This window comes from Hylaeus anthracinus, unplaced genomic scaffold (assembly GCF_026225885.1).
Source record: "Hylaeus anthracinus isolate JK02 unplaced genomic scaffold, UHH_iyHylAnth1.0_haploid 12001, whole genome shotgun sequence".
In the NCBI taxonomy this organism is placed as follows: domain Eukaryota; kingdom Metazoa; phylum Arthropoda; class Insecta; order Hymenoptera; family Colletidae; genus Hylaeus; species Hylaeus anthracinus.
Window position 1 is genome coordinate 3,388,113 of NW_026534348.1, and position 17,299 is coordinate 3,405,411.

The 17,299-nt window shown below is 46.6% G+C and overlaps 1 protein-coding gene across 9 annotated transcripts in view; it reads left to right on the top strand.

Moving 5' to 3' along the window:
- Positions 1–17,299, top strand: part of LOC128890673 (cell surface glycoprotein 1) — a 57,593-nt gene that overhangs the window by 24,468 nt on the left and 15,826 nt on the right. For 6 of the 9 annotated variants that reach the window (XM_054149350.1, XM_054149355.1, XM_054149351.1 and 3 more), the window contains 6 exons: positions 2,049–2,154; positions 4,356–4,415; positions 15,252–15,388; positions 15,713–15,992; positions 16,487–16,607; positions 16,925–17,045. In XM_054149350.1, coding sequence (XP_054005325.1) covers positions 2,049–2,154; positions 4,356–4,415; positions 15,252–15,388; positions 15,713–15,992; positions 16,487–16,607; positions 16,925–17,045 — 825 coding nt within the window. The remainder of the gene's footprint in view (positions 1–2,048; positions 2,155–4,355; positions 4,416–15,251; positions 15,389–15,712; positions 15,993–16,486; positions 16,608–16,924; positions 17,046–17,299) is intronic. The other 3 variants (XM_054149352.1, XM_054149354.1, XM_054149356.1) reach the window with 2 other exon arrangements.

The window sequence follows — 17,299 nt, forward strand, 5'->3', positions numbered from 1 at the left end:
ATATCGAAGTGTTCGCGACGGCGTGGGCGCGGCGTCACATGAAAAGGTTAACGGTGCCCCACATCGCCATTAATAAATGAACGTATGAAAATCGATAGACCGGCCGCCGTAGATACGGGAGTTCACCGCACACAAGTTGTAGGTGCTGTTTTCTCGTTCTACGACGGCCTGTTGTATTTTTAAGCGAGCCCCTGTCCGTTTTCGATCGCCGCCCTTCCCAGGTTAAAGTTTCTCCAAGATTCATCGGCCACGATAACGAAAGACGTCCCCCACGGAATAAGATCCTCCTTTTTATCTACATTTTTCACGCGAATCAAATTTGAGATTAAAAAAAAAAAAAAAAAAAAAAAAAAGATACGCGGCTCCTGCATCGACAGTATCGCGGCCCAAATTCGAATAATTATTCGCAGCGCGAAAGACACATGAGCCTAAAGCTTTTGCAAATGGATTATGGAGAAGCCCCAAGCATCGACCTGTCTGTCTATCTATCGAAACCTTGCAGCATGTTTTAATTGGTACAATGAACGCCTGATACAACGTTGAAAATGTTTCGCGATCCGTCTGTTTAAATAAATAGCATCGACGACCGTGCACCGTTTGTTATTTAACAATTTAATTCACGATGACCATTTGCCGACTACTAGTCCTAATCCAGAATAGATTATTTAACGTATAAACGTATTATTAAATACACCGTAAAGCCAATTAGAGGATCTGACATTTAAGCGACTTTATCGTTAAGCTATCCACTGCTTTACAAGCCCCGCTGTATAAATTCGATACTCGTTGAAAACGTCGATGCATTAAACGTACTTTTATACCATTCGTTCTCGATGTTTGGTTGATTTCCGCCAAGTTGCCCCGGAAGACGGTTCTCTAATTATTTCGAGTAGCGCAATTACACTCGTCGAGTGGAAAATGAACGCGCGAAGGCCACCGGTTCACGTGAAAACTCGGCCGTAATAACAACGAACAACCATTGTCGTCATTTTTCTTTGTCTCTATGTCGAAAAGAAATGAAAACACTCCGAAAGAGTGTGCACGCGTCGAGATTGTTTCACCTCTAGGCGGAATCGCGTTGTCTCGTCTGCGTTTCTGCCAGCGTCCGGCACTATCTGGGTTAAGTAACTAAATCAATCAACTCCGAGGAAGCAGGACAACGCAATTAGCGACGTTCCGCGAATCTGTCGTGTTTAGAATTAATTTCTGCTGAAACGATACGGATCGGTGAGTCGTTTCCCTTTTTTTCAAGTAAGCCTAGCAAGAATCCGTGGCATTCCGAAAAATTGCTAAAGCTGGCAAAAGGAGTGAAAAATGTTGAGAAATGCTGGTTGAACGCCGCTCCGGAAAACGTTCATTCCTCCCTTTCACTTCGAGGACTAATGGGAAATTCGCGGTGGCTAAGACGCGCTATTTAGTCCCGTTTTATTGGCACCCTTACGGAGCCACCTAACATTATTTCTCTTTTGTGTCGACGACGTCCATTCACCGAGAGCGGATCGATCGACGTCCGTTGAAACTGTTTTCAAAAAAGAGAGGAAAAAGGGAGAAAGAGGATAAATCGTCTCTAGTCGTTCCGTGGACCGATACGCATCGTCATTGTACTCGATTGTACGTGAGACCGGCCGACAATACCACCTGTGTTTTATGCGATGCGTTCGAACGAAACGTTCTTGTCACCCGCAGATGCGACTTTTTCTACCCGTTGGAAGTGTATACAACGTTTCAGATGACGGCCGTATTTAGATTTTATTGTGAATCTAGCTCCGGCCGCGTCCATTGTTCTCGCGACCTAACGATTCTTTCGATATTGTCGCAGACAACCGGCGAATGGAAATTTACGTTGAATCGACCCCTCGAGCTCGATTGCCGCCCTCGAGACGAGTCTACGGTTTCGTTACGAAAGCGGCCTATTTGTTAACTCTTCGCAGCCAAACGTTCCTAACGCTGCTTATTTTAAACAACTTTCTCTTTAAAATATCATTTATAACTAAAAATCATTCCGTCGCTGTTCCGTACTGACCTGTCGCGTTAATTGTGCATTGCAGCAGCTCCATTCAGAGTATAGGAGCACTTACACATGGCACGAGTACACTGGGCCGCACCAAGAGCATACCGTCGTCCGTCGAGCGCCGCAACCACCGCCGACGTCGAGTAAGTTAACCAGTATTCGTTTCTTTATTATTCCTTTCTATATCGCATACAGGTTGTTCCACGCGGCTGAATCGAGTTGCGTCGTTCCAATGGTTCGGGATAGCCGAGAGAATACCGTCGGATGAAAGCAAACAACTGTGACAGACCACTAACATAAAAATATAGAGAGTGGTGGAAGTTCAAATAGTGGAAGTTCAAATACTATAATTGAAAATATTAGGTCGTCCTAAAAATTCGTGCCGTTTATACTTCTATTTCTCAAATTAATATGTTAAACATACTCTTTAAACGTTACAAGAAAAGATAATCTGTCTCATTTCACAATAGCTTCTCACCTCTCTCACATAGCCATTATACCGTTACTAGAAAATTTCTGTGATTTTTTTATTAAATATCGACACAGTCTTCGGCACGAACTTATGGGACGACCTAATACGATTATATGATATATTAATGATATTTCAAGAGTCACTGTGACCATGTAACTCTGTTTCGCGAAATTCTTTGTCTATTTTAAAGCCGTTTGGACGACGCAGCTCGATCCGATCGCGTGGAACACTCCGTATAATTTCTTCTTTTCACGATCTAGCGAAATCAGTCTTGCGATCAGTACGATAGTCTCATTAGCTATATCGTCGCATAGTTGGCTCGGCGCGATGTCTGAGCAAAGAGATAGACCAACGAAAACGTATCGATTACGCGACCCGAGTAAAACGAGAATTTGCTCAGGTATTCGTGCCATGCTGGTTTAAAGTTAATTGTCTCCATGAATTCATTAGAATCATACTACCAAGCCGCGAGCGTGAAAAAAAAAAAAATAAGTATCGTAGCTGCTTGACGGTCGAAATTGCGAATCGTTCTCAAGTTCGCCAAGCGAAACGATCGGCGTCGACTTCGCCGCGGGTGATAAAATATTCGCGAAATTTGCACGCGCGGGAGCACGTCCGGCCACGGTGTTTCCGTTCCCGCGTTCGTATTCTCTCTCTCTCGAACGTTTTTACGCGACGCTTTCGCTAGTCGACAAATTGCTCGTCGAAACGTCTAGCCGTAAACGAAAGAACCGAGGATTAACGTAAACTGGACCACGTGCCACGTTTTGCCAGGCAACCAGGAAACAAAATTCACGCTCGTCTCGCCCGGATGATTCATACTTATCGACTTGTTTCTTTGTTTATTATTTATTTATCTTTATTTTCATATTTTTCTCCCTTCTTAGTATTTGTAAAGGTGTTTAGTGAGTTTTCTTTGATCGTGCTGCCACTCGTATACATATATATCGTCTCGATATATCGCACATGCTCTGTCGTCGTGTTTCACATCCCTCCGCCCCCGGGTTCACACCACGCCATGTCTCACCCTCGTGACTCGTATTCGTGTCATAAGTATGTATAATATTTTCTCTCGCTACGTCTATATCACACTCCGAGTGTACACGTATCTATATGCAGGGTGAGCAAAAGATGTTGTAGCACTTTCAAGGAAGAACGATGCGTTCAGGATTCGTCGCCATACGAACGTAGTTACGATGCAAGAAGAACAAAAATTGCGAAGCGTCGCATCTTTCCTTTATTTTGTCTCGCGTCCGTTTTGAAATTGATAATACTCGCGTATATTTTGCGATTGTTCCGTTCGTTCGGCACCGTAACAATTTCTCTGGCGCATCCTGCGCGTATACACTCGTTCGATCGTCTCGATGTTGTGACACTACATTCCGATTTTTCTCACGTTTTTTTTTCTAATGTTTTCCGTCTCCGACAACCGACGTCTATGCGAACGCTTACCCAACGAGTAGAACACTCGCCTAGATTCTCCGATGCGGACAGGTTCCCGAGTGCACGGCTTGTTTTACACTCGATTCGCTCCGTGCCTCGATCGGAGTCGGAAATCTCGAGACGGGCGCGACGAGCCCGCCGCGGCCCAGCTATTCTCCGCGATACCGTGAAAATAATTACCCTCGTCCAGTCGAGCTTATCGAGTATCGATAACGAAGGTAGATCATTTGCAAAACAATTCACGTTCGATTTGGCAACGAGTTCGCCACGACGACGATGCGGCATCGAAAAACGAAACGGGTCACAGGACTAGACGGCAAAAATGACGGGAACGGATGTAGAGGGGAGAGCGGGAGAGACAGAGACAGACGGTAAAAAATAAGGGAAATAGAAAAGAACATCGGTGCCAGCTGCGAATTTTGATTGCAGCGACGCAAGCGAGCGCGAAGCTACAATCGGCCAAGTCGACCGAGGATGAGAACAACGAAGGTAAGACGAACGATCGGAGCTACGCAAACATCTCTAGATTATTACGGTTTATTTCGCTCGTTTTTAGCCCCTTATTCACGCCCCTCGGGGAAATTTCCGCTGGCCTTGCTCCATTTTTGTTCTCCCTGCTCGCCCTTTCTTCCTCGTTTTGCGCGCGCGCAACCCTACGAACCAATTAACCCTTCTCGTAACTTTCGCTTTCAGAGATCGCTAGATACCTTCCTCGCGAGGCTCTGAGGCGATCCTACCGATTCGTCGATACGTCGACGCGCCAATTTCCCGGCTCGAAGGGTTCAAAGCATGCTTGCTTGCGTTGCATCCATCCTGCGTTCGGACTTGCTTCCCGCTGACGCTTCCCTAATCACGAGTATCGACCAATCCCCAGGTCCAGACTCTGTCGTTTTCGCCGTATCAATCGACACCGAACCATCTAAACTTTGAAAATTTTAACCGAATCGTATCTACGATCTCTAACCAGTTCGTACAATTCAAGAAATTCAACGACTCGCGTTTGGTTGACGTTCCGCGCGAGTCGTTCGTGAGCACCGATTGGTAATATTGCTCCCGAAAAGGTATGCTTACTCCAGAAACGGAATGCTTTCGCCTTTGACGGAAACTCGGCGTCCTGGATGAATAAACCTTAGCGAGAAGTCCAACAATAGACAGGAAAAAATCTATCACGGCTACGAACACAATGGACGCGACTGCTTCCTTTTGCTAGCCGTATAACGCGGTGGGGAATTGCCTCTCGACGTTGCCAGCCGGATCACTTCGACTCGAAACAGACGAAAACGTTTTGCTTGTTGGAGCGAGTATACGTAACGAATAGCACGATACAGGAGAGCTCACGAATTTTCCCACTTCGCTAAACTTAGAGCCTTTGATGACGGTCGCGACGATCTGTCGCGTAAAAGTGGAAAACTATGGAACGATGAAAGATTGCCGGTCGCATTCGTGCATAGGGACGGTTAGCTTTTTACGTGTCGTTTCTCTCACAGAAATGGAAGAATGTAACGACGGTAGATTACCGGCGTCGCTCGAGGCAAAACGGTTCTTAACGTGAAAAGTTCTTGAAGCAGCTGGTAAAAACATTCTCCAGCCGTGATACCAAAGGCGACGATACCGTGATGGGAAGAACAGCGTGGACCACGTCTAAATGTTTAACCCTTTGCTCTCGGATGTCCCCTTTAATGAACGACAAAAGTCAAACTCTAAACCAAATCAAAATGTGGTACACAGTCGGTTCCATAAGTATTACCCTCTGTATCTATTCAAGAAATTCGTCTTAATTTTAATGATAGGCTTCACTTTATATGTACATGAATGAACTTCGCACGCGTACATATTTACAATTCAAAATTTATTTGTACGCGTGAAGCATTTATTTAAATTGGACAAATTTTTTTTAATAAATATCGAGGGTACGAATACTTACGGGACACCCTGTATATACCGAGAAACATTCTGGAGCACCCTTAAAAAGCATACGAACACGATAAAGAAACAAGCCCAAGTTCATACCTTGAAGGAAGACGTTCTCAATGTACATCGACGACTGTTTCGTGCGTTACGGTAATTTACACAATTCCAAAGTGACGCAATTCGATGTTCCGAGCGCAAAGGTTTGAATCGCTCCCTCGAATCATCCCGACGTCCTTCCCTCTGAGTTTTGCGACGAGTCTCGTGCGAATGCTCATCCGTCCGTCGATGTGCGAATGCAACCCTTTACGCAGGCTGTGTTTAAGTTGCATCGACTATCCTTGGACGTTTTGTAGATAGGAAAATTTTATGCTCGTTGCTCGGCGACGCGAGCCGATCGAGCCACGGAAAGGTACCTGACGTCTGTAACGATCGTAAAAGGAGAAAAAGGGGGCTTCCCGTGTTTCACCGAGAAACGGATCTCGCCGAGACGAAACCGCGCGACGATCGAAGGTGCATTTCTCGAGAAAGCCATCTCTGCGATATTATCGAGCCGAATCGGCCGAAGGACGTCTCCATTTTTGTCGCGGACACTTTACCGAACTCCCGCTTGAAAATTTACACCGACAACCCTTATCTTCCGCCCGAGTAGATACCGCCTAGATAGAGCACGATGCGCTTCCGCATTTATTCGCACGAAAGTTTGCACACCGCTCGCGCCTCTGCGGACACGCCATATGCAACATTCAGCTCTACGACATTCCGCGATTGAGTTCCCGAACTCCTCGACCGTCAACTTCAAACTTCCCCTCGTCGGTAAACAACGAACATAATACCAGTCCACGCTGAATTATTTAATTCCGCGAAAAAGATTGTTACGATCCTCGGAGGTATTAAACGATCATATATCTCGTCCTCTCTCACTTCTTCGTCCCTCACGGTTTAGCCGGGGCGTTTACGAAAAGCGATCCATCGAGTTAAAAAGTTTCGAACGAACCAATTACCTAGCCCGCGTGAAAAGAAGTCTCTCGTCAGTTACGTAATTACTTCTCCCTTCGTGCAAAGAGACAGCTTCCTCCTCGATTTCGATCGTGCATCGTCGCCGCGCATTCCCGTCGATAGAGCAAGTAGAATCGCATTTCAGTTGCGCATCCGCGTTGAAAGCCATTCTCATCGTTCGAAGATGCGAACCAGGCTCGCAGCTACCGCATCCCGCCGCCTGCACGAGAATGTTTTTCACGGTGCTTGGCTGTGTCTCTGTGCAAGACCTCTTTCAGACGAGACACTCGGTAGCTGACGAACACCGAAGGGCAACGAACCGATTACTTGCACCCTGACGCAACGTCGAACGTTTTGTGGTCGTTCTCCGCTCTCCGCTGCTAATTTCGATTGTGTTCCGAGGAAAAGCGAGTCGCGGGAGTATTCGTACATCCTGATTTTTATTAAAATACTAGCTGCGCGGAAAAGAAACATTTCACCCGCGCGGAATGCTATTTTTATGCTATAACCAAGCGACGCTTTTTCTTCCCACTTGATTTACAAATTTTTAGATTTCGAATTGAGAACGTATTACATGCGAACAGAGGATACGAGTACTGCTGTGGCTCTCCGCATAGAGGTCTATTTACACATATCCGTATCGTGTCAGTTCCGTATCCGTTCAGTTCCGTATCCGTTCAGTTCCGTGACGTTCCATCAGTGTCAGTGATTCGAAATATTCTTCTGTTGTTTTTGAATGGGCATGCGTTCGCACACGTCCGACACCGCTCCGTGACGATATTGATACGGTACGGATACGGAACTGACGCGTTACGGATACGTGTAAATAGACCTTTAACGCTATCGATACGTGAGTCGCGTGACCCTAGAACAATCACAAAAGTGCAATCTATCGATTTACAGATAAGAGCGTTGTTCTGGTTGTTCTAGTGTCACCGTTCGTTTTCAGAAACCATAGACGTACAGGATGCGACGGGCCCCGTTCCCTTAAATAACTTGTAGATTGTCCGTTGTGTGAAATGCGGTAAAGTTGCGTGGTCTCGAGAAGGGCGTTACAATTTCTCTTTAAAAAAAAAAAAAGGAGACGCGTCTCGAATGCTCGAAACGCTTTCACCTACGATAAAGGTACGCAAGCTGCGTAATTGCCTGGCTCGATACGATGCAAGTTTTACGTGGCACAAGTTTTCATGGAACGCGTAACGTGGAAATTATTCACAGCAGAGCATGTTAGGTGACTCCGGCCGTGTAATTAGCTTCGGTGTATCGAGCTTTGTAGCCGTGCGAAAAGTTTCATTAAAGAATCAGCGTTACACCTGGGGGACTTGTTAGTGTCTCGTCTGAAAGAGAGCGTTGACGGCGCGCCTTCCCCCTTGGACTTCAGGCCGATTGTAGCGATTAATCGTTGCAATTAGACCGCAGCAATTAATATCGCAGCGATTCCCGAACGGACACGCGCCAACGCGTCCATCGAAAACTCTCGATCATCAAATTGCGACGATTAATCGTCCCTGCGATCGGGCGAGACAATCACCCGAGAGAATTAATCTCGCGTTGCACACGGGAGACCAGGTGCCAGCATAATCGCGTTACGAGATAATGAGCGACGAATTTAATTAACGTCGCGGGGAACACGTTAGATGAATTTGCTGGAAATTGGCCACGCAAGGAAAGCGAGGATTAACAAATCGATTCAAGGCGATGAGCAGAGATCCTTTCCTGGCTCGAGAAGGCCGGGTTAATCATTTAAAAAACGAATTTTTCGAATAGAAATTTCGCCTCAACGACGAACGAAAAAAAGTTAAGGAAAAGGGGTACTTTTAAGCCGTGACCTATCGACTGGTAGCTTATCTACTTTAAAGCAGCAGCTCGGGACGGTATTATTCCCTTAAATATCTGCACGTATATAGACTTCGTTCAGTTTTCCTTTTCTTGTATTTTTTTCCATTTTCGGCTATTCATATAGCGCGCTATATCTAGCGACACCCGCGGAAGTGTTTTAATATCTTCCTTTATTTTCTCTCGGAGAATGGACTGCCGGATCGATTGCTCACGCGGACGACGTAAAACTTTTATCGTGCGGATATTCCGCAATTCCGCGGAGCAAGAAACCGAGTGTTTCGAAAGACTCGCGGGGCGACCCACTTTTTCAGTAACGATCACACTTTGTTCGGTCTGAAAATCATTCCTCGTCTGACCTGCTTTCCGCTGGCCAGATGACTAACCAATGTTTTTCGACGTGCGTGGCCCACATAGGGAATCTCTTCAATCGGTCCTCGACGCCAACTTTCGTGACACACGTTTCAAACCAGTCACCTTCGATTACGCTTCGTTGCAAAATTTTTAGGAACGTTGAAAAATTAACGATTCCGATTAAAGTTACGATCTATTATACCGACGAAATTAAAGAAATGAATTTTCTTTACATACATAATCGAGTCATCAGCGAAAAGTTCACCCCTGGCGTGATTTTATCTAGCGTTTCATCTATTGGGCTGTCTGGAAAATCCATGGCAATTTTTAGTAGGCGATACAGGTCTGAATAGTATATCGGAATGGCTGAAAACAAATAAAATGTGCACATTTCTTAACAGGTGGAAAGGTTGTGGAACAAAATGGTACATATATAATCCAATAAATATACATGAAAATTCAAATACGCCTTTGAATTTTCCTGAAAAATAGGCATGAACTTTCCGGACAACCTAATATATTCCACTTTTACGACCAGCCAATTCCACCTCGTAATACTCTCGATAAATGTCCAGCAAGGACGACAGTGTAAGTCCAACTGATTAAATATTTTTTTCAATAATGCAAGCCTTTCTCCAGGGTTTCCTCTAGGTTTCGCAGCTATCAGCGATAACCTCGCGACGCTTTCGTGCCGGCGTCCTCAATTACTATTGACTCGATTCGATCAGGCTGATGAATCGTTCCGATTCGTTATCACTGTTTGAACATAACGGGCCACGCGTAATCATACGTTTCTCCCTATTTGCATTTGTTCCACCGTATTTGGTCCAATCGGTGCGGACACGCGATGGAAATTGTTGTTGGAAGAGCCATCGCGACGGTAAGTCGCAAAAGCGATTAACGCCGCCCTTCGTTAATGTCGTGCAATACTTTCGATCGTTTAAATTTTAATTAATGCGACGGATGGCACACCAGCGATGGTATATTGCAATCTCATATAAGGTAGGTGCTTACATATTCGCCTAGTGTTTACTACTTCGCTACCCATAAGAAACTCATACTTTTCCAAGTTGGGTCGAATCGGTGTAAGCCCTGCTTCGACGATGTGAAATATGATACACGATTTTTCACGGTAACAGTTGGCAAAATCTATTTTTGGGATGGATACGGATGTAAGTATACGCAACGATTGTTCATAGTCTTAGGTACATCTTTTCTGTAGAATGTAAACTTGATGGAATCTCATCGTGACGATGTTTGCGTACACCGCGTATCACAATTTCGCCATTGTACACATTAGCCTGGCCAAATTGAGCACATCTACCTTATATGGACGAAATTATTGTATCGAACGAAACTTTCTCTATACTCTTGCTTTTCTTTATCATTAAGGAAACCACGGTTGATTTACAATTACTAGAGAATCTCGACTCGAGCGTCGAGTGCTTCGAAAGCACTTTTCCGTGCGCGTAAACAGTCTCTTCGATGTTACCAATTTGCTTCCGGCTCGCGCTGGAAAGCACCGAGACGTGGCGCGTAAAAAAAAGAAGACCGCTCTTTCCGCCGCTGTTTCTCCTTTCCTCCCTTTTTTCTGTATTTTTTTTCACTCTCTCTCTCTCTCTCTCTCTTTCTCTCTCTCTCTCTACCATCGCGAAACTTTTACTTTCGTCGCGACGATCTTGGAGCAGCCGCGCTCAACGGGAACGCGAGCTATTCCATTGGCAGAAATGAAAACGCCGGCCGCGGAGATAATTGATTCACAGCCAACGAGTCGAGTGACGCTTGGAAATCGAGAAACGACGAAGAGGGAGAGGGAGAAGTCAGGCTTATCGGTTTCATTCGCGCCGGCTATTGATACACACGGAAATCCTTCTCACGGTTTTCTGGGCTAAACTGAAAGTTGCGACGGGGATGACCGAGAAAAGTGACGATTGGACAAGGTGCTCCACTAGGCGCAGGCCGTTTTAATGCCAGGCCGTCGTTAAATATAGCGATTCGGTTTTCTATCGTTGATTTTTATTGGCCATCCGTGGCTAAACTATAACGCGAGGACGCTTTGATATTTGATATTTATTCACACCGATTCTCTGTTTTAAATATGGTTGAAGGCATGGAGAACATTTAAATTTCGATTACTTACGTACAGTCAGTCTCGCGAGTGTTCGTATCCTCTATGTCTATCGAAGAAATTTGTCTAAATTAACCGGCAGTTTTGCTGTTTCCAAATAAATCATAAATACGTACATAAGTGTTTATAATAAAAAAATTTATTCGGAAACATGGAATCCATCAATGAATTTAGACAAATGTCTTCCACAGACATGAAAGGTACGAATACTTATGATTGCATGTACACTCGAATTCCTTCTATTCGAAATAGCGATGATGTCACGATAAATGTCTAGCGGAACACCCTGTACCGCGCGACTGCATCGATCCGCGATGAACTCCAACTAAAAGAAAACGACGGAGAACTTTTAGCGGCAACCCTTCCGCCAGGCCACTTCGTTCTGCTTCGATACCCCGAAAAAAGCTGTGAAACGAGCCGTACCGCTATTACCTTTTATCCTCGGCACCTATGGCTGTTCATTTCTGCCATTGGATCTCGCCTCGGGGCACGACCGTTCGCGCCCCGCGCGTATTTTTTTCAGATTGCATCGATCTTTCATGCACCTTCGCTCGTCCGTCTCAAATAGTTAGTAACTTGCACGTCGCACGACTTATTCTGATCGGCCATCGAACACCCCACGAGGATTAACACTTTACGGTCATTGCAGGTCCAATCGAAACATCCCAAGGTGGTTGAACTTTACTTTCGGCCACCAAAAATGATTGATTCATTTTTTTATCCTTTGTTTCCGTCCGGATTGGACCGAAGTCTTTCTTTGTATTTTAGACGATACGATACAGCTGACCGCAAATTGTTAACAGAATTTGGGATCAGGGAACGAAGATCCAACGCTCGTTCTCGGCATGGAACGAATCGCATGCGTCCAAGAGAAGTACGTCCATTCCAGCATGCACGCCATTTTCCGTATTAGTTGTCCGTCGTTGAGCGAAAACGGCAGATTCATCGATGATATGCATCTCTTCGTGCACGATCTAATGATTCGAGCCCGTAAAACGAAGCATTCCCTTACGGGCGGTTGAACAGAGAGCCTCGATTTCCATTCAGCTACGCAACTGGAGCACAAAGCCGGGATCCATCCGATGCGATTACCTTTGAGCGAGATGCGCCGCGAGAGTCGTCGTTATCTACGTGGTTTTTTTACTCTCGTGCAACCGCCACGATATCTTAAAGAGGACCATCCTATAAGAGACGATGAACTTTTTCGTTTCCGGGGAAACGAGTTCGAGGGCCTCGCGGAATAGATTCGGTTCGGAGCGCGAGAATAAATTCAAGATCGCCGGGTGTACGCGTGGTTCGTCGCAATAAGTCCCCTAACCTTCCCTGTGTAAACGGTACCATTATTGCTTTCAATGAAGTCTAGGTTCATACCGATTTTCATACGAAGTAGACGCCAATAGTCGCGGTGCCACGAGTTGTAATGCTTTTTCAAAGAGCCCTTCCTCGAAGAGCTAAGTCGTCGGTGTGCGCTACTTTTTGGCTCCGAAAGGTGTCCCCGTGCTCAGCCAGCCGTGGCATTCGTCTGACTTGGCTCTCCGCTACCGTTCTTTGATTTCCCAGATTGGAAGAAAAACAATTCGACGCGATATCGTATTCCGTTTCCTATTATTATTTTACCTTCGAGAGTCTTCGCGACGAGCCACGTAAGACCCGCGAACCGTGGAAGGCAGTAAAACGGGTACCGAAAAGATGGTTTTACCCGATCGGAAGACAGGCTCGTAAAGACGAAACGTGATCGTCGCGATGTCGACTTTGTCGAGAATGAACGGAACGCGATTGGAACGAAGCCACCAAAGCAAGATTCGACTTGGCTCTTGAAACCGTATTATATTCAATGCTTATTTTTAGGCGGTTAAGGAAGCATCGGTCGAGAATTTTGCAAGCTAATCTTTCCGTTCATACCGCGGGGTAGCGCTTCTCAAACTGGGGTACGAGCGGGGGTGAAGTTTGAGAAACGTTGCCGTAGATCCCCTTGTTACTCGGAAGACGCTTGTGCAAACGAACCAAATTCGAAGGACGAAATCGCAAAAATCACTCGAAAACACCCGACACACGAAGAGAACGCCTCGATTTCGATTAGTCGTACCTTCGGCTTGGAATTTCTCCTTGTCCGAAGCTGTCGAAATTGGGGCAAACTTGTTCCTTGAAGAATCGCGAACAGGCGCCTCGGGAGTTGTTTGCACTAATATCGCAAAGACGGTTACGTAACCGAGTCAATATTCCACGCACCGTCGCGCACTCAACGCACACACACCCACGCACACACGGTCCCAACCACACGCTACCCGCGCGCACACGCACGGACACGCGTCTATAGACACGCGGAGTCGCATCGATCTTTCGCGTGTGCATTGTCGCCTCTGGCGTCGTCCAGCGACAATAGTCGCGTTCTAAAAGTAGAACTGTCGCGCGCGAATCAGTCGCACGACCAACCGGAAATAACAGAATGCCCCGCGGACGGATCGGAGCCGTTTCGCGCGGAGGTCCTCCGCGAAAGGTGGCAGGAAGCTACGAGGACGAGCGAGTCGGACGTCACCTGCGTGCTTTTCAGACAACTTGACCTCCTCGGTGTTCAACTTCACCCCGCTCAACGGTATACCGTTCGAATCCGATTTCCGTTGACCTTAATTCACGGCGTAAAGCGTAAGGGCTCTTGCAGACCAGACGCTCGCTGGCGTGCCACGTCAGATACGTGCCGACCGAAGGGAACGCTCAGAGCTGGATACGGTGACCGAAGATTAGGCCACGTTATCCCTTCTGTTATGGTCAAATATTTTCACCGCTCAAGCCCGTCGAGACCGCTGTACGGGTCTAGTCGTTAACTACTCTAGATTTTAGACGCCTTTTAATTACTTTCTGGGGCTGTTATAAGTAGTTATTAAAAAGTAATCGAATTACTGGTAAATTCTAGTTGAGTAGTTGCGAATACCATTACAAAGTAATTGTAATGGCGATTATTTAACTACTTGATCAAAGTAATCATTACGTAATGGTTATTGAGAATTTACAGCTATTCAAGGGAAAAACTGTACCGTGAGATTAAAGATAGGATGGAACATCCTCCAACAGGAGGCCTTCAAAGAGCATTCGCGTCCTACGGTAGATAGACATCGCGATTATCGTTGCACGGAATGGCGAACGGAAAACAGAAAGGAAAACGATTGGTTGGCAGCCATCGAGTGGCTCGTCTGAAACAGCCGCAAGCGACGGGAACGACTACCGATGAGCGTCGCGTCGGTTCGATTCATCGTCATCGCGGCAAAACGTAAACGTGGCGAGGAAATAGTCGCGGAAAACGCCGCTCGCCGGCAGAAGGACCTTTCCGCGAACTCGAGGCCCATTATTTTCCTCGCTACAAAGCGAAACCGCGACCCTCTCGAGACGCTTTTCGCTTTGTTGTTTTAATCGTCTTTCAGAGATCTTGCGTTCGAGCGAAAAAGAGACCACTTCCGGTTGCAGGTACCAGGTGTATAACGAGAATAGACAGAGAGAGGGCTAAATACGGTTTGTAGAGAGCGAGTGGACGCCCCACGCGCCACGTGGACATTGCTGAAATCTTTGTTTTGCTTCTTCTTCTTCTTCTTCTTCTTCTTCTTCTACTTCTTCTTCTTCTTTTTCTCCTTCTTCTTCTTCTTCTTCTTCTTTTAGAGAGAATGCTTTGTTTATTGTACAAACGATTTGTAGCAGCTTCTGCTTGTTCTATACATGCTTTCGCCTCGAGAAATTCGCTCATCTGCGAGTTCGTTTTTTGGTGAACGTGCGCGCACACACACACATACACATACACAACACAGTCCACACAGACGCGCACGCATACACTCTCGACCGCTGCGTTAATTGGTTCCATTAACAGAAATCGATTTTCACCCTCGAACGAAGCCTCGAGCAGTCTCTGGCACTCGAAACTTCGTCGAAGCGCACGGGATTGCGAGAGACGAGGTACGGGCCTCGGATTTCAAAAGGAAGAGCAACGGTAACAGTAGAATCGGCTCGATTCGCGGAAAATCGTTCTGTTAAGCGAAGCGGTCGAGATCGCGACGAGTAGAACCCGCCGATAACTCGTAACGGAGGCTTTCAACGGGTCACGATGTTCGTTTCAGGACCCACTTTGGAACCGCCGTTGCCGAGACGAAAGAAATGCCCGGAGCTCGCATACAAGACGCACGAGTTCATAACGGCGGCCGACGGAGGTGGCATAGACACCGTCGACTCGAACGTTGTAGCTGACAAAGTTCGGGTACGTTATCGTAAGGAAACGGTTCTTGCAAACACGCGTTTACTTTATTCTTAAAACACCCGGCGATACGGACAAAAAATACAGAATAGAAAAAGTCGTAAAATTAGTGCAAAATTCGTTCTTCTTCCTGCTCCGTGTCCGTCAAATGGACGTTATCAGTTTTTCGAGCGACCGGAGCTCTTTCCTTATCGCACCCTTTCTAACTTCAAAACCGTGAACAAATGGAGCTGCCTCCTTATTGCAGCGCACCCTTAAATTCCAATAATTACGGTGCCTTTAAGTGGACGTACATCAGCCGTGAAATAATAAATCGTCCTATCGCAGGAAGTTACAGCGCAGTCGGGTTTGCCGCCAAGTCAGCTGAGCAAAGCGATATCCCGAATCAGCACCGAGTACCGGCTGCAGTTCGCTTGGCCTAGACGACCGCAACTGACAAATGGCGAGACTGTCCCGCCGGGAGTCACGGCCGCGGGAGCGCCTGCAGGAACGACAGGACCACCTAGGAAATCTCTCAGCATGGGGGCTCTTAAGCAGGGTATCGCGCCTACAGGACCTGCCCCGGTTCACAAGAAACGCCCGGGCGATGTCGATCACAAACGCGATGGTAAATGCTCCCTAAATACAGGGTGTACCGTAACTGGTGGTACAAGCGAGTAGGGGGTGATTCCATGTGGAAAATTGAATCGAATATGTAGAATAAAATGTTTTCATATTGTTGCGCCGGGGGGGGGGGGTTGAAGCACGAGAATTCATGTTAATTAAATATAAAGTTTATTCACAAACTGTAACTTTGAAACAATTTAACGATAATATAACGATAATCTTGGAGACTTGTAACGAAACGTCTTCTCTCTTTGAGTTCTCGAATCGCTCTCTACTATTTTAAAAGTTTGCCGCTTCCTGGCAACCGGAGGCGCGGGAACTCGTTTCCGCAACTTCGCGTCGTCGCAATATCTTCACACCGTCGCGACGACGTAACTCGGAACTGTAGCGCGGCATCTTCATACCGTCGCAACAATATTACCCTTTAGTTGCGAGAAAGAAATAAGTTTGAAAATTTGTCCTGGGACAAATCTAACGATCGAAAACGATTCGCAGGTGTGCAGGCATCGGAACTGGAGCCCCTGGTCGGAGGGACTGGAACGGACACCATCGACGGAGCGGTGCCCGAGGGCGACGAGCGCGAGGAGGACCTGCCAGACTTGAAAATAGCTTTCAGGTCAGAGATTCGAGACGACGTACACCGAGTGTCACGTTTACCTCGAACACCTCGAATATTTTCGTTACTTTAAGTCACCTCAAGACCTTAAAGTCGCACCCTCTTCGAACCATGCAATTACTTTCGTTATCTCGAGGAGCGACAAAGTCGCTGGAGGTGTTCGCGATGAACGAGACATTGCGCAACGCGACGTCGAACAGAGTAGTGTCGCGACGTGTAAAAAAGGAAGAACAAAGGCATCTACGACGATCTCCAATCGCTGTGAAGCCGCGTATGTCACGAGTCGGCGTTCTACAACCACGATTGATTCTTTTCAGGGGTAAAAAGTCGGGTAGAACCGTAAGGATATTGGATGATAAAGGGCCGAGCAAACAGCAGGAGAAACCGTTTCCTACCTCAGAAGTGATCGAGCTTAGGCGACTCGCTGACGAGTACAAGGTAATTCGACAACCAAGAACCGGACACGCGGCGTATGATTCGTCTTTCGTTCCTCGCGAATCGGTTCTTCTGACATACTGGAAACAGTATGTAGTAAGCTCCCTTCCCCCTTCTCGACATGTATCGTTCTCGGAGCATAGTCCTTTTATCGCAACACAGCGTATCGAGACTGATCGCCTCGCTGGCAACGAAATTCCACGATCTTCGTTTGATGTTTGCATGCGTCCGTCGACGTTTCAAAACTTTTTTTCAAC